The sequence below is a fragment of the Crinia signifera genome, chromosome 5 (genome assembly GCF_055691185.1).
Source record: "Crinia signifera chromosome 5, ASM5569118v1, whole genome shotgun sequence".
In the NCBI taxonomy this organism is placed as follows: Eukaryota; Metazoa; Chordata; class Amphibia; order Anura; family Myobatrachidae; genus Crinia; species Crinia signifera.
In genome coordinates this window covers 23051743-23073398 of record NC_139221.1, presented here as the reverse complement: position 1 = coordinate 23073398, position 21656 = coordinate 23051743, and the positions used below count along the sequence as shown (strand labels likewise).

At 46.6% G+C, this 21656-nt stretch overlaps 1 protein-coding gene across 1 annotated transcript in view; it reads right to left on the bottom strand.

Moving 5' to 3' along the window:
- Nucleotides 1–21656, bottom strand: part of FER1L6 (fer-1 like family member 6) — an 89261-nt gene that overhangs the window by 12658 nt on the left and 54947 nt on the right. The window contains exons 23-34 of the mRNA XM_083186774.1: nucleotides 20725–20886; nucleotides 20330–20519; nucleotides 19105–19409; nucleotides 17195–17320; nucleotides 14665–14710; nucleotides 13698–13840; nucleotides 11189–11320; nucleotides 10542–10670; nucleotides 4359–4486; nucleotides 2747–2917; nucleotides 2386–2540; nucleotides 1618–1760 (exon numbers count right to left, since the gene is read on the bottom strand). Of these exons, the coding sequence (XP_083042900.1) occupies nucleotides 1618–1760; nucleotides 2386–2540; nucleotides 2747–2917; nucleotides 4359–4486; nucleotides 10542–10670; nucleotides 11189–11320; nucleotides 13698–13840; nucleotides 14665–14710; nucleotides 17195–17320; nucleotides 19105–19409; nucleotides 20330–20519; nucleotides 20725–20886 (1830 nt within the window). The remainder of the gene's footprint in view (nucleotides 1–1617; nucleotides 1761–2385; nucleotides 2541–2746; nucleotides 2918–4358; nucleotides 4487–10541; nucleotides 10671–11188; nucleotides 11321–13697; nucleotides 13841–14664; nucleotides 14711–17194; nucleotides 17321–19104; nucleotides 19410–20329; nucleotides 20520–20724; nucleotides 20887–21656) is intronic.

The window sequence follows — 21656 nt, the reverse complement described above, 5'->3', positions numbered from 1 at the left end:
AATCATTTCACCACTTACCGTAATCTCAAAATCCAAGACAACGGGTCAACGTGGTGGATGCATAACTTATCTAACCTCTACACAAAGTTATTACTATACTATAACTTATAACCCTGGTGCGTTTCAGCAAATTAATTATTAAGCTACAGTAAGACTTCTTATGCAAAACATAAATAGACAACTGCAATACCACATCTGACCACTGGAGGCCTTATTTTTTGTTACTGCAATAGTGCCAATTCTTCCATGCAGGGGCGTAACTATAGCACCGCAGCCCCCGCCACCGCGGAGGGGCGCTGTGCATGTGGGGGCGCCGGGGGCTGCGGTGCTATAGTAACCCCCCCCCATCCCCCGCAGACTTATGTATCTCGCTGGTCCCGGCGGCTCCGTTCTTCTGATGAGGACCACCACAAAATGGCCGCCCCCATATAGCAGACTGTTCTCTGAAACTGTCTGCTGTATGGGGGCGGCCATTTTGTGGTGGTCCTCAGCAGAAGAACGGAGCCGCCGGGACCAGCGCAGCGCGATAGGTAAGACTGCGGGGGAGGGGGTTAGCATAGGCGGCGGGGCGACGGGGTGGCGTGCTTGACGGGGTGGCGGCGGGGGGTGGGTATGTGCGCCCCCCCTAACGGCGGGGGGGCGCCCAAAACGTAGCTACGCCACTGCTTCCATGGCACTATTAGGGCATCATTTCATAGTGCCAATTAAAGGCCCCATACAGGGGTAGCAATTGCCCCTGTATGGCTGCTTGATCACTTTCTATAGACCCTGGCAACATGGCTCTACCAAGAAGAGTAATTGTACTTCTAATGGTCACTTTGCTCTGTTTGGATATTGGTTTATACCACCAATAATCAGAATTAGCAGCTACAGTAGTATAGGGGAAAGGAATATACAGTATATAGCTCAGGACGCGGTGTCAGACTGGGGCAAAGGTCATTCCTGCAGGGCATAGGAGTTTCTTTAACCCTTTGAGTGACAAGTGAATTTGTCAAACTAGGTGTGAAAATTGCCGAGCAAACATTTCTATTCATCGTAATGACCGTTAATGTCACCTTATACAGGAAATATAATCTTTATTTACAAAACATTTTTTATTTGAATTTATATAACAAATGTGAGCGACGCTGGCACTTTTAGCGGATATTTTGAGATGTTGGCACTCAAAAGGGTTAAGAAAGTACAGGTTGATTGCAAATTGTTGTACAAAAATACGCTATCTTGGGGCTTCCATTACGGTGTCATATGCGTACTTTCAGGCAGCGCCATCACAATTGCTCCTGTTTCTTCATTCGCGTTATTTCAATAACAATGGCTGAACTAACACATGAGCTGTATAGCTATTTCCAGCCCAGAAATGCCGCGTTACTGGACCCAGCAGCGTGATTTTGCCAGACATCCTGAGTAATCTGGGGATTACTCTGATCACTATGCAAAGGATCCGATGCCCCCATAGACTATGTGGCTTCTGCGAGGGGAGATGTCGCATGCAATCCCCTGAGTGCCTGGCTTCCCGGGCAGCAGAATCGCATACGATACATCACATGCAGTCACAGCAATGGTTACGTGATCCTTACAAATCCAGCCCTGGCGATCTTTTTGATTCACTATTCATACCTGCTCCATTCCTGGCCTATTCCTGTGATACAGAGGCCGGGTCTCAATGTGCTCCGGAACAAGGTTACAGCCAATTCCCGGGATCTCTCGCCAGGTACGCAGGACTTTCAGGGCGAGGTGTTCGTACGATTCCACTTTCTCATCTGTCAGGAGGCAGAAGAAATAGATCAAATGTCAAAGCAGAGGCGCAGGTCGTACACTTACCGGCAGGCTGCTCCCGGGAGCTCCGTATATAAGATGCATTGGTCTCTTCTGCACAGAATTATCCAGCACATATAACCAACAGCTATCAAAGGGGAACTGCAGGGACTCCAGTCCGGGCCCAGACAGAGGTCCAGGACTGGCGTTTATAAAGTATGATTTGTCATAAACAAAGTTCACATTTCCCTTGAAGCTACTGTATGTAGAGGTTGAGTAGTGCGACCGATGCTGCAGACCCCAGAGGTCACACCAGGCCAGGGGACCCGCCGCTCACCTACATCAGTTGGCTGTGGTGTATAAAGGTGGATGGGGGGAGTGTGCTGTAGCCCTGGCTGTGGGCGGGGGGAGGTGTTTTCTAAGGGGGTGGTGGTGTGTATAACGCTGGTCTTTTCCCTAGAGGGGGCGGGTTTGTGTATAACGCTGGGCGGGGGGGGCGTCCTAAGGCAGAAACTATGTCAATCACTCTTGTAACCCCGCCCAGCGTTATACACACAGGGGATGAGTGACAGATCTGGCTAAATATATAAGAGATGTATAGCTTATAACTAGGGTATATCATGTACTCACCATCCTCATCAAACATAGTTTGTCCTGAAAAGATCTTACTCCCGATCTGTATTTGGCCCGGTCGGAATATTGGGGCACTCAGCTTATTGTCTTTGCACAGTTTGGTCAGTATTTCTGTCGGTTTGGTGCTGTCCCGCCACGCGTTGTATCCTTCTCTACAAGGTAAGACATAGGAAAAATGGAAACAGACTTCTGGAATTTTGCTTAGAACCAGGACGTGGACATTGTTGATTTATTTGGTCTGAAACCCTTTCCACTAAGCTCGTAAAACTGCAATTAAACCCTAGCACAAGAATATCTTACTCAGACACATTCATCCTCATTAGGAATTTTGCGAACTGTAACCACGCAGACTCCTTACATTTCATATTGACTTTGCAAGCCGCAGGTTGCCCGGTGTCTGCTGTAGAATCGGTTTTCTAGATCAATTTTTGTCTCGCCGATGAGGTCATCCGTCCCAATCAGATCGTAGTCGTAGATCAAGATATTTAAAAGAGATTCCTTCGGGAAAGTGGCCTGCATTTCAAACGACCTGGTAAAACCGGAGAAGAGAAATGAGTCTTGTGTCCGAGCGTAACAGTAAATAATTCAAAGAACTGTAAAACAACTAATTAGATGACATTACTAAACAAAAACCGCAGCGAGTAAAGTTCACTGTCTTCCTTCCTTTGTTAGGGATTTCGTTTTCACATCTTGTCATGAATAACGTGACATAACCTATGGATTTATATCCAGCGTTCCAGGATGAAACAGGATTGTTTTACATCTTAAAAGAATTTCTGAATATTTGACATATCCGATGGCAATGGTGACAGCTCTGAGGAAATCTCTCTGAGGTCTGAGACTTGGCATTTATAATAATATGAAGTGCGTATAAACTTCCAGATGCCGAAAAATCTACTAGTCTGAAGTTGACCATACACTATGCAATGTATCGCAGCAGTGAATGGTCTTCTGATCCCCCTGAGCCACTCGATTTAGGTTTGATAGGAAAGGCACCACACATCGGACCCGAGGCGGATGTCAAACACATCCAATTTGGGCTGATTTCTCTGGCCGATCTGTCAGGATCGGGTGAAATCAGCCCAAATCGGACTAATGTATGGGCACCTTAAGTCACAAGTATTCATGAAAAGACAGCAGGGCCACAACTGGGGGGGCAAAAGGAACATGTGACACAGGCACCGGATTTGCCCAAGGGTCACGGAGGAGCTTTGTAGATTTCTAGCATCTGGGACACACGGTGCCTGGGACACACAGAATATCCTCCAGTCTGCTACACTCTGTGGTGACTGAGCCGTGGTGAGACGGAAGGCCATTGGTGGATCCCCGCTTCTTCCCCTACCACAGGGCACTGGGCTCTTCCCTGTTTGGAACATGAGCCACTGAAGGTCACAGATAGTTGCCAGGGGAAGGGGAGAGAGAGAGAGAGAGTGTGTGTGTGTGTGTGTGGGGGGGGGGGGGGGGGGGGGTATGTGGGCAATGGAATCTGGCTCTGGGAGACTTGACCATAATCCCAGAAGGCTGGCAGGGCCACTTGATTTTCAGAAGCCTCCCATACTGTATATAGGGGCTTGTATCAAGCAGTGAAAAGAGTGCCAAAGTGGACCAACCACTCCACACTGTTTGATAAATCAACCATAAATGTTCTTATTGCTGCAATAATGTACAGCAATGGATAGGTGCAATAACCAGGATATTCTGTAAACAATTTAGAAATATGCAACTATCAGGCTGCAAATAGGACGCGTCTGCAATAGCCATTAATTACTTTGACCAGAATTTATCTCCCACATTATCCTAGAATTCAGATTTCCTTTGTTCGGTGTGCGGTAATAAATATTCAGTTTTAATTAAAAAAAAAGAAGCTTATATATCAGATACTATTTTATTTTCTTGAAGCAATTAATTTGGAGACGAGCGGGATGAAACATAAACAACATTAATTCCTTCTCTGTACGTGAGCAGCTTACCGTCCGAACACCGGGTTTAACTGTTTGGGGATATAATTGTCCCGATCCTTTATTTCCGTCTTGCCCAGCCGGAGGACGATGTAGGGATCAGATTTGCCATCTGGGTCGGCCGGGCTGAGATTGATTCCCTGCGGAAGACAGTAGCGCTTGCGGTGAACAATTGGACGCAGCAGGTGTTGTAGACAGAATCAGCGGCTGCAGTGACTTATTTTACGCATCATTACAGAATGTGTTCTAGTTAATTCTCTATGTCTTCTTCTGTGATGGCATCTGGACAGGGGGGTAGATAGTAAGTCACATTATGGAAAACACGAGTGGCCAATGAACCTGATTCAGACTCAGTCGCAGATCGGGCAAAATTGGTTTTCGACAGTGAGCGTACAAGAGCACTTAAACTACGATCGACTCATAATCACAGTATAAGTTCTGATGGAGGTGGTGGTGGTGCTGAGGGTTTGGTGAAAAGGGCAACAACTGGGCTGGCAATGGACTGTTGAAGAGCTGTGGCAATGGACCATTGGGGGAGGGGGGGGGGGCGGGCCCAGGCCGCTCCATGGGAGGGGATGTCACATGCTACCGCTCTTACCCGAAACATGGCCGGGCTGTGTCTGGATTCGCAGCTCGGCTACATAGCCAAGTGGCTACCGGTCACGTGCGAGTGCTTCCCTGCCAAACTGTTGCTCTTTAGCAATGTGACCACAAATTTTAGCGGGCACAAAGTGGGGAGTGACCCAGCAAAGGGTTCAGCCGGTTATAGTGACCCTGAATCAGGCCCAATGACTGGTCTGGCAAGGTGGGTAGCATGGCAGCTGTGAGGGACAGTAGATCCTGCTTCCCTTTCCCCATCATGGTCTGCCTGCCACCTGCCGTAGTCAGTGGTATCATCATGAGCTTCCATGTCTCCTCCACTGATCCTATTGCTAATATACTGTAAGCATACTAGAAGTGGCCGCACTGATGATCCTGTAGACCATGAGTGCACCCCTTCAGTATGAAGTCCTGATCCAGTTCTAGGTGGCTGAGGTTAGAGGAGACTTGGCCACCATGGAGGGGAGAGAAAATCACCTGGACATGAAGTCTTAAACAGTGTCAGTGTTCTCTATCTTCACCAAAATGGTGGGAGTTCAAACTATGGGATCCCATCATTCAGGCAGAATGTAAGTCATTTAAAATGGGTTGATCCAATAAGTGAAGGAGTCTCCTTAAACTCCTTCACTGGATCCTGTTCCCCTGCATAATCCAGTTTAAGGCCCTCACCCACACCTCTAAATCACTAAGACACTCAACTCACATCCTCTCCATGTCTTATTTAATCTCCACGCTCTGCTCATCCCCTGAGTGTCACCTTCACTCCGCACTTATTACCTTCTCCTACTACTGCATCTAGCTGTTATCCTGTTCTCAGCGCTACATTACCAGCGTAGCGTGTGCGTGTGCCACTATAGCTGTTCTCATTGCAGCGCTACACTATCAGCGTAGCGTAATGTACACGCTACAATTGAGACGCTTTAGCATCTGAATCCCGAGTCCTTGCAAGCCGCTAAGAAGGGGGTTATCTGGATTCAGACGCTAATGCGTCTGAATTTGGTAGGGTGTAGTGGTACATAGGGGTGCACTGTGCAAAACATCCTAAACCTGTTCACAATGACACTAGTCGACATAACAGCTGTCGACCTTGTTAATTCCACTATCCACGTCAACCCGAAGCGTGGTGAGCGCAGCGGTACGCGTCCTATGACCTTTTCATACCCCCACTATCCATGTCGGCGTGGAGTTGAGAATAGAAAGTGTGGCGAGCGCAGCGAGCCACCGACACCTGTGAAGCCCGCGAGGGGAAGCGGATACCTGTGAAGGTAACCGCGTCCCCTCGCAGGGCTCGCTGCGCTCGCCACGCTTCGGGCTCTATAATCTTTAATTATAAGGATATTTACATAATGGGCGGGGTTTGGATTCCAAGGGCGGGAGCAGCGGCCATTTTATTCAGTGCCATTTCTATTCTTGGGGCCTGATTCAGAATGGATTGCTGGGCTGCGTATATATTTGGAGCCCATCGATCAGGTAAACTAAGCCCCGCCCGGGGCGAAATACCGCCCATGTGCACGGCTACAATTCATTTGCCGCCGTGCATGTAGGGAGAAATCCATTCACCAACGAATGATTTAGCCCTGTTCGCAGCTCAGAGTAAGGCTGGACTACACGTGGGGGGGAAGGGGGGGCGCTGATGACTTCCCAATGGCTGGGGAACACCTGCATTTTCCGGTGAACTCCCAGAAAATGGCGGTGGCATGCCCCAAAATGGCCGCCTTCTGTCAATCAGACCAGCAGATGAGTGGCGGTCAGCAGCAATAATACGGGGGCGAGCAGCAGCGCTCACCACTCATCGCTTCCCCGTACACATGCAAGTCACCCAGTGTGTATGGGGCTTTACTCTGCATAGTGGTCTGGGAGAGTTTGGTGTTCGTAAAGTTAGTTCTAACAGCAAAGGTCATCTATGGTCATTGAAATGCAGGTAAATGTGACCCCTCCCCCTCATTTACATATTGGTGGTAATAAATCACAAAGTAAACGTCTCTAAAGAAATAACTGGGGGGTGGGTATGTAACAGGGAGACCCAAAACTGGGAACACCCTAAAACACACTTCCCGGCGCTAGGCAATACAAGAAAAATTCTAATGTATTTTATAAATTTAGGTTAGTACAGCTGCAGCATATACTCCTGTGAGTCTGTCCCGACTCACACAAAGAGAAGAATAGGGAGGGGGGGTATTGGAGTAAATTGCGCTGCTGTTTTTAAACAAATGAATAAAACAGTAAACACACTAGTGGGTGGTATAAGATGAATGAATGATGGACACACTGTTTATATTTAGATTATTTTATATGAAAAATAGAAAAAAATAGCATGGCATTTACAGACATAAAATTAATAAAACAATTTCATAATTGGGTGTAGTTGTATATATGAACAATACACCAATTGGTGGTATCCGATTGAATATAAAAGATCGTTGGCAGCAGACACTTAATAGTTCACTATGCTACAATCAATTTGTGGGATATTCACTTTTTATAATGAAGAAAATGTCCAGGACTGAGAGTCTTTTTATGGACAGTAGCAACAGTGATAATAAGAACACAGGTAATTTCACATATGCTCACCCTTCGATGTAGAGAATTAGACTTGGAATTTCTCCAGCGCTCAGTTGTCAAGTATTGCTTCACTAGTGTAAAGCTTTAGATGCTCCTCTCGGCATATGCCGGTGTAGCCAGCCAATGGTTAGGTATAGATTGTACCTTCGCTTGCCACGGCGGAAAAGGAGATATTGTATAGTGTGGATGTCCAAGTTCTCTGGTGCAGAGTGAGCGCACTTGGTGGAACAGCTGATGGCCGGCAGCGTGGGGGGATCCGCTGCACTTCAGCTGAGAGATGAGGCTGGGAAGCGATGGTGTGGCGGCAGGTAATTACCTGTGCTAGTGATGAAGCGACTTGTCAGCGCCGCTTACCTGCGGCTGGGGATGAAGCCGGCGTATGGCTGCAGACAGCCTGTAGCGTGTGCAGGCTGTGCGGGTACTGTTATAGCAGCTGGCAGGGTCCGGTGGTAAGCGGGGACGCCGCACTGATGCCGGCCAGATGATGGAGGTGCACGGCAGTAGCGGGTTCCAGGGAGATGTTCAAATCAGCGTGTGGCGGCAATAAACGGCAGCGTGTAGGGAGCTGCGCCTCTGTTGTAGATTGACAAGTGTCTGCTTGCGTGGATCAAGTGGGTATGACGTCAACGCGTTTCGTCCCCTTCAGTCAAGTGGGAACTTTTTCAAGACGGATGGTGTGTGTGTCTTTGGAAGCTTTATTTAAAGGGAGGTAATTGGCTTTAATTGGCAAATTGCAAGCACTCGAAACAGGTGATATTTCACCTCATCGGATATCTGTTTGTACATAATAATTGTTGCGACCATGCTTAAATAACATAGCCATTTATAACATAAAAGCAATAAACAGTGTGTCCTTTAACTTAAGTTCATTAATGCACTATAATAAGGCACTATACCTAACATCAATAAAATAAAAAACATTTACATATATATAAAAAAATCTGATTTTCTGTCGCAATGAGAAGAATGTAGACACAATATATGTAGGATAGACTTATGCTTAATAAATTTGTTTAATCCAAAAAGCGTTGGATAAACATCGATGAATACTCACAATATTACGAATATATATTCCTATACATAGTTTATATAGGAGGAATTTTACTTGTCTAGATTAATCATAAAAGTCCCCCTTTACAATCACCTACAACATCTGTTTCTCATGGGATGGAGTGACAGGGATCTACCCGACATGCTCCCTCTGGGGTGACATGCCGGGTGTGCTAGACCCCACTTACCCCACCCCCTGAGAAACCACTAGTCATCTCTGAATTAAAACCTAAATCGATACATCAATATAATATAAAAGTGTCATCTAAACTGTACAATAAGAAAATATAAATAAAAGAAGTATATATATTCCTGTGAATTATTAAAATTACTTTAGGCTGTTCCCCAATCTATTGTTCTACCAAATTCGAATGTCTATATCTTAAAATATTACTCTAAATAAATTGTTGTATATGTGAAGTAATTAGATGATTACTCCTCCCCTCAATGGATTTGAGGACTATTTTTTCTCTGCATTAATACCTCTCAGTGCAAATATGCACTTATTGATTATTATAGAATTACTGCTGTACTCTCTAACTAATTTATTTTTATTGTTATTTTTTACTTTTGTTTGAAAAGTTTTCTTTATATACATTTAAAATTTCCCTTTTGATATACATATCGACAACATATAATGATCTCTCTTCCATCTAGATTATTTATATTAATTTCTTCTCCATAGATGATACAATAATTCCTCCTATATAAACTATGTATAGGAATATATATTCGTAATATTGTGAGTATTCATCGATGTTTATCCAACGCTTTTTGGATTAAACAAATTTATTAAGCATAAGTCTATCCTACATATATTGTGTCTACATTCTTCTCATTGCGACAGAAAATCAGATTTTTTTATATATATGTAAATGTTTTTTATTTTATTGATGTTAGGTATAGTGCCTTATTATAGTGCATTAATGAACTTAAGTTAAAGGACACACTGTTTATTGCTTTTATGTTATAAATGGCTATGTTATTTAAGCATGGTCGCAACAATTATTATGTACAAACAGATATCCGATGAGGTGAAATATCGCCTGTTTCGAGTGCTTGCAATTTGCCAATTAAAGCCAATTACCTCCCTTTAAATAAAGCTTCCAAAGACACACACACCATCCGTCTTGAAAAAGTTCCCACTTGACTGAAGGGGACGAAACGCGTTGACGTCATACCCACTTGATCCACGCAAGCAGACACTTGTCAATCTACAACAGAGGCGCAGCTCCCTACACGCTGCCGTTTATTGCCGCCACACGCTGATTTGAACATCTCCCTGGAACCCGCTACTGCCGTGCACCTCCATCATCTGGCCGGCATCAGTGCGGCGTCCCCGCTTACCACCGGACCCTGCCAGCTGCTATAACAGTACCCGCACAGCCTGCACACGCTACAGGCTGTCTGCAGCCATACGCCGGCTTCATCCCCAGCCGCAGGTAAGCGGCGCTGACAAGTCGCTTTATCACTAGCACAGGTAATTACCTGCCGCCACACCATCGCTTCCCAGCCTCATCTCTCAGCTGAAGTGCAGCGGATCCCCCCACGCTGCCGGCCATCAGCTGTTCCACCAAGTGCGCTCACTCTGCACCAGAGAACTTGGACATCCACACTATACAATATCTCCTTTTCCGCCGTGGCAAGCGAAGGTACAATCTATACCTAACCATTGGCTGGCTACACCGGCATATGCCGAGAGGAGCATCTAAAGCTTTACACTAGTGAAGCAATACTTGACAACTGAGCGCTGGAGAAATTCCAAGTCTAATTCTCTACATCGAAGGGTGAGCATATGTGAAATTACCTGTGTTCTTATTATCACTGTTGCTACTGTCCATAAAAAGACTCTCAGTCTCTAAAGAAATGACAAGAAAAGGAAATACTGTACATACTGTTAAATATATAGGGACATTTACTCATTCTATCGCAGCAATAGCCAAATGATAAATGTATCGGTCAGAATAAACTGGGAATACTTACAGAAACAATATAGACACGGATGAGGACCTTAACAGAGTGGTTTTGGGGGATCCCCTGCAGGATTTTCAGCTGTCGGGTGTCCATAGAGCTCGATAAATCATCCATACTCTTAGAAATGCTGAAACAGCCCTTTAAAGAGAAAATATTACCTGTGTTATTAGTATTATTAAAATTATTATCCCCTTCAGTGGTGGAGTTTTTTGGGGGGAGCACTTCCTTTAAAAAAAACACCACTGCTTACCTGGGTCTGGGCAGCTCCGCTGAACTGTCGATCAGCCGCTGCCTGAACCTGCGCCCCGGCAGCTGGCTTGTCATAAGCCGGCGCCGGAGACTTCAATAGAAAAGCCGGAGGGGAGAAGGGAAGAGGAGAGAGGAGGAGGCGCGACAGAGGGGAGGGAAGTGGGCAGCGCTGAAGCTGCCTGAGTTCAGTGATTGAACTCAGCAGCGCTTTAAACAGTGGCAATCCCGAGAATTTTCTGGGCTTGCCAGACTGGGCACTGAGGCACAGCCTGGTAAATTCTCGGGATTGCCACTGAAGGGGTTATTATTGTTAGTGTTACAGAGGCCCCTAAACCGTAGCACCCAAGGTGACTTTGTGTATTTATATACTGGCGACATTAGTACATGATTTTAGTAGATTACCGTACCTTGAATTTGCCGACAATCCTGTCGTCATGGACGCTGTGGTCTTCATCGTTGGCTTTGCCTCTCAGCAGCTCAAACGTCCTGACCCAGTCTTCAAAGTTGTGAAATTCGCTCTCCAGTTCCCCATCATATATCTGAGACACAAAGACATGGTGGGCAGTATATTATAACAAGGGGAACGGGGTCAGTAATGGTTATCAGTGATGATGGTATTGTATACTAGTCATCAGAGAAGGTCTGCCGTGTACACTTTCCAACATAGATTGCAGCACACGTGTACAGGTCACCAGATAATGGGGTTTGTATAGTGCACTAAGCATCGGGGGATGGGGTCAATGATATGTGCAAGCCCCTCCCCATATGCTCCGAAGTGGGTGGAACAGCATGGCCAGGCACTGATATGTGCAAGCCCCTCCCAGTGGGTGGAACAGCATGGCCAGGCACTGATATGTGCAAGCCCCTCCCCTAATGCTAAGAAGTGGGCAGAGCAGCATGGCCAGGCACTGATATGTACAAGCCCCTCCCAGTGGGCAGAACAGCATGGCCAGGCACTGATGTATTACACACACACAGTACAATATATTGTTATTAGTCAGGATGACAGTTATTTATATAGTGCTCACATATCCTGCACTGCGTTACATAGAGTATGTGGTTACTCACATTCGTCCATGGTCAATGACACTTACTATCTATGAGCCTAATTCAGAGTTGATCGCAAATGCAAAATCTTTCTCAAATGGACAAGACCATGCTGCGCCGCAGGTGGGGCAGATGTAACAGATGCAGTGAGAGTTAAGGCCCCCATACACTACGCCGACTTGTCCAAAGGACAAGTCAGCCTAATGTCGGCCCCGACTTCCCCTGAGCTCCCCCGGCAGCTCCTGATATGATTTGGCACTTGATGTGCCATTTTTTACATGTGATAAATCGGATCGATTTATCACATGTAAATCCGGGGGAGCTGTGGGAGAGCAGGGTCTGGGGGAGCTTGCAGGCAGGGGGGGGCGTCAGGGTCCGTCTGGGGGAGCGGGGACCAGAGACCAGAGAGCAGGGTCCGGTCCGGTCCATGTGTGATGAGAGAGGGTAGTCACCTAGCGGCAGGAGAGGTGGCGGGGAGCGGGGTCCAGTCCAGCTGCAGGAGAGGAGCACGTCCAGCTGAGACTAGGTAGCGGCAGCTGCAGGCGGGGAGCACGGAGCGCACGGCGCATAACAGTCCGGGTAGCGGCGAGCGGGAGAATAGGAAACATCCTATTCAAAAGACTGGGCGGGCAGGGCGGACGCTGATTGGCTGAGCTCTCGGCCAATCAGCGTCCGCCCAGTCTTTTGAATAGGATGTTTCCCATTCTCGCCGCTACCCGGACTCTGTTATTATGCGCCGTGCACTCCATGCTCCCCGCCTGCAGCTGCCGCTACCTAGACTCCAGTCCACACACTAGCTCACTACCCCTCCTGCAGCTGGACCGGACCCCGCTCTCCGCCACCTCTCCTGCCGCTAGGTGACTACACTCTCTCATCACACATGGACCGGACCCTGCTCTCCGGTCCCCACGCCCACAGACCAGCTCAATGCCGGCTGCACATAAGATTTATCTTATGTGCAGACCGTCCGACATCCAGATCTGATCCGATGCGCACGGGACCGCGCATCGGATCAGATTGGATGTCATACCCTACACGATTTGGGCAATTTCACCCGATTTCTCAGCCCGATCCTCCAGAATCTGGTGAAATCGGGCCCAAATCGTGTAGTGTATGGGGGCCTTTAGATTTGTGTGAGTTATATTGTTTCTGTGCAGGGTAAATACTGGCTGCTTTATTCTTACACTGCAATTTAGATTTCACTTTGAACCCACCCCACCCAAATCTAACTCTCTCTGTACATGTTACATCTGCCCATACTTGCCTTCCCTCCTGGAATGGTCAGGAGGCTCCTAAAAATTGGGTCCCCCTCCTGGCCCTCCCGGGAAGGTAGGCAAGTCTCCAGCTTTGCCCCCCCTCTTCTGCACCAAGTCCGGGATGTTGCGGGTCCACGGCATAAATTTTGCTGCATTTTCGCCCCTACCCCAATCCAAGGGCCCGTGAATTGCCTCATTTGAGTGGCATGGGGGTGGGACTTTAGGGACATCAGCCTTATCCCGCCCCTCCTATCAGCAGTATCGGATCTGCTCTCTGGGCGAAAGAAAAAGTAGGTAAGTATGCATCTGCCCCACCTACAGTGCAGCATGCATTTACCCTTTGTTAGAAATATTTTACTCCTATAATCAACTCATTGGGAATCCTGCCCAACATTGCCTCCCACATGTACACACTTACAGTAGGGTTCATATGTCAGTAGCCAATTACCTTACCACTAAGGTTTTGGATTGTCAGAGGAAAGTCACACAAACACAGGTAGAACACAAACCCCACTCAGACAGGCCCTGGTGGGAATCAAACCCAGGACCTCAGTGATGTGAGGCAGCCAGCTAATCATTGCCCTCATTGTCACAGGTAATTATGTTTCTGTACCTGCAGCGTTGCCAGTTTCGGTCCCTCCTTTGGCTTCGGTTTAACAATGTCCAGGCCCTTCTTGGCGTCCTTCTTTTTTTTATCCTGCTCTTCATCAACCAGCAAAGTGACGTGTCCTTTTGTCTTCGAAGGCTTAGCAGCTACTGTATAACCACCAAACAAACAGTTATATCCCTCCTTCAATGCAACATACTGTACGCGCACCATACAACAGCCGCAAAACAGAACGCTTTTATTCATGCACCAGATTGTATTCATCTGTTTATTAGTATACGGATAGATGACCTCAGTGACGGCCTGATTCAGACTTGTTCACTAGGAATAAGGGAACCCTACCCCCCACCCCACCGAATAGCATTTTGCAAAACCCCATAGACACCAATGGACACAGAGACTTCTTTTTACCGGTAAAGGGTTTATTTACCAACATGGGAGTTCTACTGAAGACGGACACTACGACGGTCGACACACTGTACATTCCGTCGACCAGACTTAGGATGACACATGAAATAAGTGGACTTGGCTAAGGTCAAAAGGGTCGGAAGGTCAACATAAGCATTAGGTCGACAATGACGGTCAAAAGGTCAACATGAGTAATATTTGTGCCGACAGGCGGTATTTCCTACCCTGCCATTCACTTGGGCATGGAGGGAGAATATTACAGTCTGTCGAGCATAGGGAGGCACCATGCCCGAAACACAGTCAGTGCAGCGCGCCAGGCGAGGGTAGACGGCAACACTGATGCGGTCTCCATGTCAAAATTTGGGACAAAAAAAACGCAAGAAACTCATGTCAACCTTTTTGACTGTCGATCTTCCCATTGTTGACTGAATGCTTGTCGACCTTCCAACCTTCGCAGTGTTGACCCTATGACCCATACCCAGTACTGGGAGGTAATAATGCTAACCAAACCGCCCATGCGGCCTAATTTGAGGTCTTGCAATGTTTATACAATAGACGTACTCACCTTCCTCCACCGGCGGCGGGTCTGTGGGTGTCACACTTGCCTTGGTCTGAAGGACACAATACAGTCATTATCTGTAGATTATAGAGTTGCATGCCGACGCTTATTGTTTGCAGTAAATTAAAAGATAATAGCAGGACTCTATGGAAAGCCGTCCACTCCACCGCTCACCTGCTGGTAATACCTGGTAATAAGCAGATGAGAGCCGGGCAGGGCCGGCGCCACCAGTAGGCAGCCTTAGGCATTTGCAGGGTGGCAGTTAGGAGCAGGTCCCTGTGGATGGAGGTTAGCGGCAACTCTCCCCCCCATCCCCCCCCCCTTCTGGAGCGACTCGGCCACCGCCACTAGCCGCATCACACCCGCCCCCTCCAGTTGAACGTCGCGGTGGGCCATGCCGCATTACCGGGCACCCCCTCGTGGAGCGCTGGAGCGGCCGGAGCAGGTGAGCGTCGAAGTGCCCGGCACCCCCCCCCCCTCCCCAGTGGAGCGCCCCCCCCCCCACCTGGGGCCGGGCCAGAGATGATGAGGGAGCGTGTATCAGCGCTCACTGCTTATAGCTGCCCCGTACACACTGGGGGGCTGTCAGCTGAAAATCGACCAGTGTGTATGGGGCTTGACTGTTTATTCACTACCATCTTGTGGATGCACAAAATAGCACTAAAAACCCCTTATGGAGCATGCGTTCGTTCCCCTTTCGAGTCACTGGCATAAGAACTGGACCCAGAGCTTAAAGTGGTCCTGGAGAGATGGAGGAACTTGTTTCCCTCTGCCATCTAACACCCCCCTCCCACATTAGGCAGAGCCAGGGTCAGTGCAAACTAGTTAACACCCTTTAATTAGAGGTGGTTCCATCCCTCCCTCCACTTTAACCCCTTTGACTGGTGCAAATTGTAGGGTGTTCCTGTACGGTGACTGCCCAAAATTGAATGCAAAGACGTAGTGCTTTATTGCCCGTCTACACAAGCAGACATACCACCAGATCAATCATTGATCCCTACGCCATATAATATACACATTAGCCATTAAGGAAGCCATAATGTCCACCGTCTTAAGTGCCCCCCCAATCGATATATCCTACAAATGCTTCCTCCATTCCTCCCAACCAGACACCTCCTCTCCAGCTCCGAGTCGCAGTGTACACAGTATTGTGCTTTCTTCTTGGTGTAGTCTATTATAGTCATGATTAGATCTTTTGCTTGTATGCCATAAGAAAATATGCAGAAATACAAAATTTATGATAAACATTAATTATGATGAGGCTCGATTTTAATTTGCGTATATTCCAGTGACAGCTTATTATTTCTGAATTACAGACCCAGAGCAGACGCTGATAGTAAATCACTCCCACTATGTGCAATCTCATTACAACATTAGGAGGTAAATAGATTCTCTGTTCTTCCAGCTCTGTGTTTCTCTGCTTCTCGGTTTTATTTAATCACATAATAACTGAGCATTAGCTCCAAGTAATAGATGCCAGGACAAGGCTCTTCTCTATTATTTAGAGTGCCCTGTTGCCGTAGGAGATGACAGGAAGAGATATTTTTTGGGGAAAAGGGACTGTCTTTAAAAACAGCGAGCTCGTAAGCTGCTCGGTTATATGGAGTCCGGATTTTGGGGCACATTTGTTAACAAGTTTTAACTATTTAAAACTCATTGTGTATGATAAAAGTTGCTGCAGCCAATCAGCCCTCTCTGTCATTTTTCAAACACTCAACAGTTAGGACGATTGGCTTGAGGATCATTTATCACTAGTTAAGCCCGCTCGAAGCAAAAGTTTTGAAAGTCTGCTGCCTTCTGTGTTTGTGCATGTGTGAGAGAGAAAGATGAAGTTTTAGTCAATGTAGTTTTACTTCCTGCCAACAGATGGCAGTGTTTCCTAGACACACAAACACTAAAAATATAGATGATACACAAATGTATAATCGCGCATGATCTCACATCTAAAGTGATGGGAGATCACAGAGCGATATTCAAATGGTGAATTTTAGAACGCAATTGAAACCCATTAAGGTCGGCTTTTGGCGCACAAAGCCCCTCAACCTGACCAAGCTAATAAGCGTGATGAGAAAAGTCCCATTTGGGCGCCCAAACGGGTAACTTTTCCAGTCTTTCCCCTGGGGGTAGCGAGCTAGAAAAAAATGTGAGCGCGCCCGTCACCAGAAACATTTGAATACCAGCAGCGGGCGCGCACGGGTTCTGAGACATGCACGCAACAATTGAATTCTCCCTAAGGAGTTTTAACTAGCTAAAGCTACTTTATAAATGGTCGCCTTTATCTGCATTTTACCCAGCAACAAAATCACTTCCTGAAACCAAGAACAACTCTGTGGTTACAAGTTAATATACCGTCATGTTCTGCATTTTTGGAGCACTTTAGGGATTAGGTGGCGCTGTTGTTGCCTATGCACAAGAAAACAATATGGCCAATTACCCCGGGGGTCAGTTGATGACCACAACTGACTTTCTAGTTGTTTAGGAGACACTTGAGCTCATCACACTGACACATGCTCGGTATATGCGTGTATGTACTGACCTTCTGCAGTGCTTCCACAGATGCGTAATATTTTGACCACCAATCGATGACATTCTCCGCAGACTCGTCCGCTATAGTCCTCTTCTTCTTCTTTGTTGAGCGCCTGATGGAACCTCTCACTAATGCCTATGCAGAAATAAAATATCAGTATACATGTGGCGGTAGAAAGAGATACATAGTTACATAGTAGGTAAGGCTGAAAAAAGACTTGCGTCCATCTAGTTCAATCTGGTATAGATATCCATTGCTGATTTGGTAGGTTCTGGTATTTTACAGACAGATTATATTTCTTATTTGTACCCATGGATGTTTTTCTCCAGTAAATGTTTGTCCAACTTTGCCTTGAACGCATTTAATGAGCCAGCCGTTACCACCTCTCTGGGAAGAGAGTTCCAGAGTTTGACTGTTCTGACCGTAAAGAAATTCTTTCTACTAGCTGAATGAAATCTTTTTTCTTCTAATCTATACTCATGCCCTCGCGTCCTAGATTCCTTTCTAGTAGAAAATAGGGTGTGTGACAGTTCCTTATATTGGCCCTTGATATACTTGTACATGTTGAGCATGTCCCCCCTTAAACGTCTCTTTTCTAATGTAAATAGTCCCAAATTGCTTAATCTCTCCCCGTAGCTTAAATTCTCCATTCCCCTAATAAGCTTTGTTGCTCGCCTTTGGACTTTTTCTAATTCTATGATGTCCTTTTTATAGTGTGGGGCCCAGAAATGTACTCCGTACTCTAGGTGAGGTCTCACCAATGCTTTATATAGTGGCATAATTACCCTTGAGTCCCTAGTTTCCATTCCCCTCTTAATACATGGGATGCACAAAGCTGATACAGACGTAACAGACACAACACTAGCGTTGCAATGTTATGGGGTCGGAAGCCATGTTTAGGAAGGGTAAAATGTGCAATTGCTGACTGTCGGTTAGTTCCCGTCAGGCTACCATAGCAGTCAGTAGACAGCTGCCAGAGTAGTAATAGTACTGGTCTGCTTGTTATGCAGATTCCACCAACCGCATTCACACTGCACTGTACACCTGCCACCATACAGTGACTGTGTCTTTCAGCACTCTGATTGCTGGATAGCTCCAGTCAGGCAGAGAAAGAGGCTCCTTGGTCACTTTGATCAGGAATCAGTCAGGCAGTGCACTCTACCTGTCTCCCAAGAAGCTACACAGGCACCAGGCCAGGAGGGACTCCTGCTTGAAGGCCCCTAGAATCGTGGAGCCCTAGGCATATGTCCGAAGAGCCCATATATTATGATTGCCCTGCTTACAATATGGAGAGCTTTCCAGTAGTTGTAGCACTTTCCACTAAATCAGAGAAAGAGGCCTGTCCTGCAGACTTCCCAAAAAAGATTTGTAATGGGGTTCGTATAGTACAGTAGGCATCAGAGCTTGAGGTCTGCATTGAATACCAGCCACAAGACAATGGGGTGCAATACTGTCTGCTAGCCACTAGGTTGTGGATTGTTCATTTGTCAAAAGGAAGCAGATTTGCATTATAAGTGAACCCTCAGAAAAGGGCATCTGTATTGTACGACAGTGATCAGGACAGGGGTTTGCATTGTAAGATGACGTGGCCGTTCGCTAAAGCGCGGTAGCTGCAGGGGGTCCTGGCATGGTGTCACCCCACTGAAGGGTGGCATGGGTGGGAGTCACACAACCCATACCCTGCTAGGCGGCACCTCATGTACGGCTCAACAGCTGAGCCACCAAAGGACATTTAAACTACAATATGTGGGGGGGGCCCTAATGTGTGGGGGCCCGGAACAGCCATGTGGGCACAGTTATGAGCTCACTTCTTACTGCCACTCAACAAGTGCCAACCACATAGACGGTGTTTTTTTAAATGATCTCTAGTAGTAAAATACTGGAAATACCACGAGACGGACACAATAAGCCAATGTCACCTGCTGTTTAGTGTCTTTCTTCAGGGGAGATTTAAATGTTGCCGTTGAGGTCTTAGGTTTCGCCCCATCCAGAGCTACACTCTGATCCTTGGTAGCAGGTAGGGCAGATGCTGGATCAATGGGTGGTGAAGAGTCTGTATCAAGCAGTGAAGCGGACGCTGGATCAGGGGAAGCTCCTGGTGGTGGAACTGGAGAAGGAGATGGCGAGGAACCAGGTGGGGCTGCCTGAGCTTCGGGTTCTCCCACATCCACATAGATATGATCCACTGGCTCTTTTTGATCTGGATTGTCATACTGAGGTGCAGCTGAAAACAAATGCACATTGGCAGATAATATTAGTTATGGGCAGTAAGGGCACAGATCTGCTGAGGAAAGTGAACTGAACAATGACAGAACATGTTCTACAGTTTTTGGGATCAGCCTTCATTACACTTGGTTAGAACGTGTTAAGGCTGGCCAGTCTCTTTTACACAGGTAGTAGTCACTTCCCTAGTGGAGGGACTTTCCATGAGGACCGGTACCATACATGTCTATTGTCTTGTTTGTACAATTCTCCATATGTAAAGTGCTGTAAAATACAGTATATTTGGAAGTGGTGAGATACTGTACAAGTTCTCCATGGGCTGCAATCTCAAACCACTTGGTGATTATCTGGAAATGTTTTCCAAAATATTCTCTATTAAGAAGAGATGTATAATTCATCTTCACCTACACTGTATTAGGGATTATCAATTCAGCTGCCAACACTTCTGTTGCCTCTGTGCGTTACACCACAGATTGTTCAGGATTCCTGCCGCTCATTGATTTTGGAATAAACGGTACACTACATACCGTATACAGTATACTGGTTCATTATCTTATTATCATTATTATTATTATGTTTGAGAAGTATTGATGAAATTAATAATTGAATTGTTTTATATGAGTACATAATATTCAAAATAACTGTCGGTCAGCTTCAGTGGTGATGTAGCGTCTGTAGACAGGTACAAGAAAGTACCAATGTGGCATGGTCACGCCCACACAACATGGCTGCACACCTTATAATTACCAGGAGCCCAACATTTCTAATGGCAGCATTCGTCATGGGGTGCCGGATAACTACCCAACTGTCGGGATTGTGACGGTCACTACACCGACAACAGAATCACAACTCTTTAAATGCCCAAGTCTGCTTTGGCCGCTCATTTTTCACAGTTTAATAGAAAAACCCTACACCTCTTACCACTGTCATCTGAGGGGCCAGGTTCTTCTTCCTCCTTTAGTGCAGCCGTGTCCAGCGGAGAAGGTTTATACAAGAACTGCTTCAAGCAGTTGATCATGTGGGTCCCAACTAGTGTGCTTCGGCCGAAGGCTCTCCAGTCCACCACACAGATACTGAGGGGAGGATGTAACACCTCGTTCTCAGGCAGTTCCTAGGAGAGAACAACGCAAATTACTGTATTGCACACAGCTGCCACAGATCTGATGGGTCACCAACCGAGCCAGATGGCGGGATCTGGCAATAACCACTGCTTAGGTACGGTGATGCTAGTTCAGCCAATGAGAGACCATAGGACCAGCCAATGGCTAGAGGTCGTACAATGTACACCAATGGAAATAAGGCACTGCTGCACTCACCACTTCAAACCAGTCTGCCATAACACTGAAGTTGGGATTGCTCTTGTAGCTCTGAATGACACTGGACTTGACTCCTTTCCCCGCACACTCAATCATCACCTGGGGCCGGTCTACAGTCAGCAACTGTACCTTCTTCAGTTCCCGCAGTCCCCAGAAGAGGACCTGAATACATGGGACATGTTACCATTATTAAAGTTTTCTGCTGAAGAAACACAGTGTAAGGAACACATTTCTAGAGGGTTAATGCATTGCAAATATACATATGGGGCCTGTTTTTAAGGGATAAATTTGCAGAAATTTGGGTTTCACTGTGTGGGCATATCTTGCGCTGGGAGCATACTTAGCACTGTGGGGGTATATGATATCTGGCACTGTGGGGGCATACAGTATATGTGTGGCACTGTGGGGGCATATTAGTAATGGGCATCAGTTGTGTGGCAGCGTCACAATGGGCATTATGGCATGGGTATTATGTACTGGGTGTGTGACGCGTAACAGGCATTACTGTGTAAATTTTGTCGCGCAACATCCCCGTTTGTAGTTTATCTGGCTCCTACATTTTGTGTGCAGGATGCAATGCACAAGCCCAAACAGAAATGTCATTGTGTTCTAAAGTTTTGTCATGTAGTTTTGTCATAACATTCAAGTGTATAAATTAGAATTAATATTGTACCCCGATGTTCCCTGTGGGACCCATGGACCCTGACAAAGAAATTAGAATTAATATTTTTTTACTTGTGGAACTGCAAGCCTTCCACAAATGATGGTACTTGGAGAACCACAAGTATCAGCACGTGGGACTTCAAGGGTTGCTGGTCCATACTTACCTACATCATCTGTAGCTATTCACATCCTCTTCTCCAGTATAAATTAATAGATAGCCCATAAGAAAATAAACAGACTCACCTAATCCAGTGTAGATCGGTCCTCTT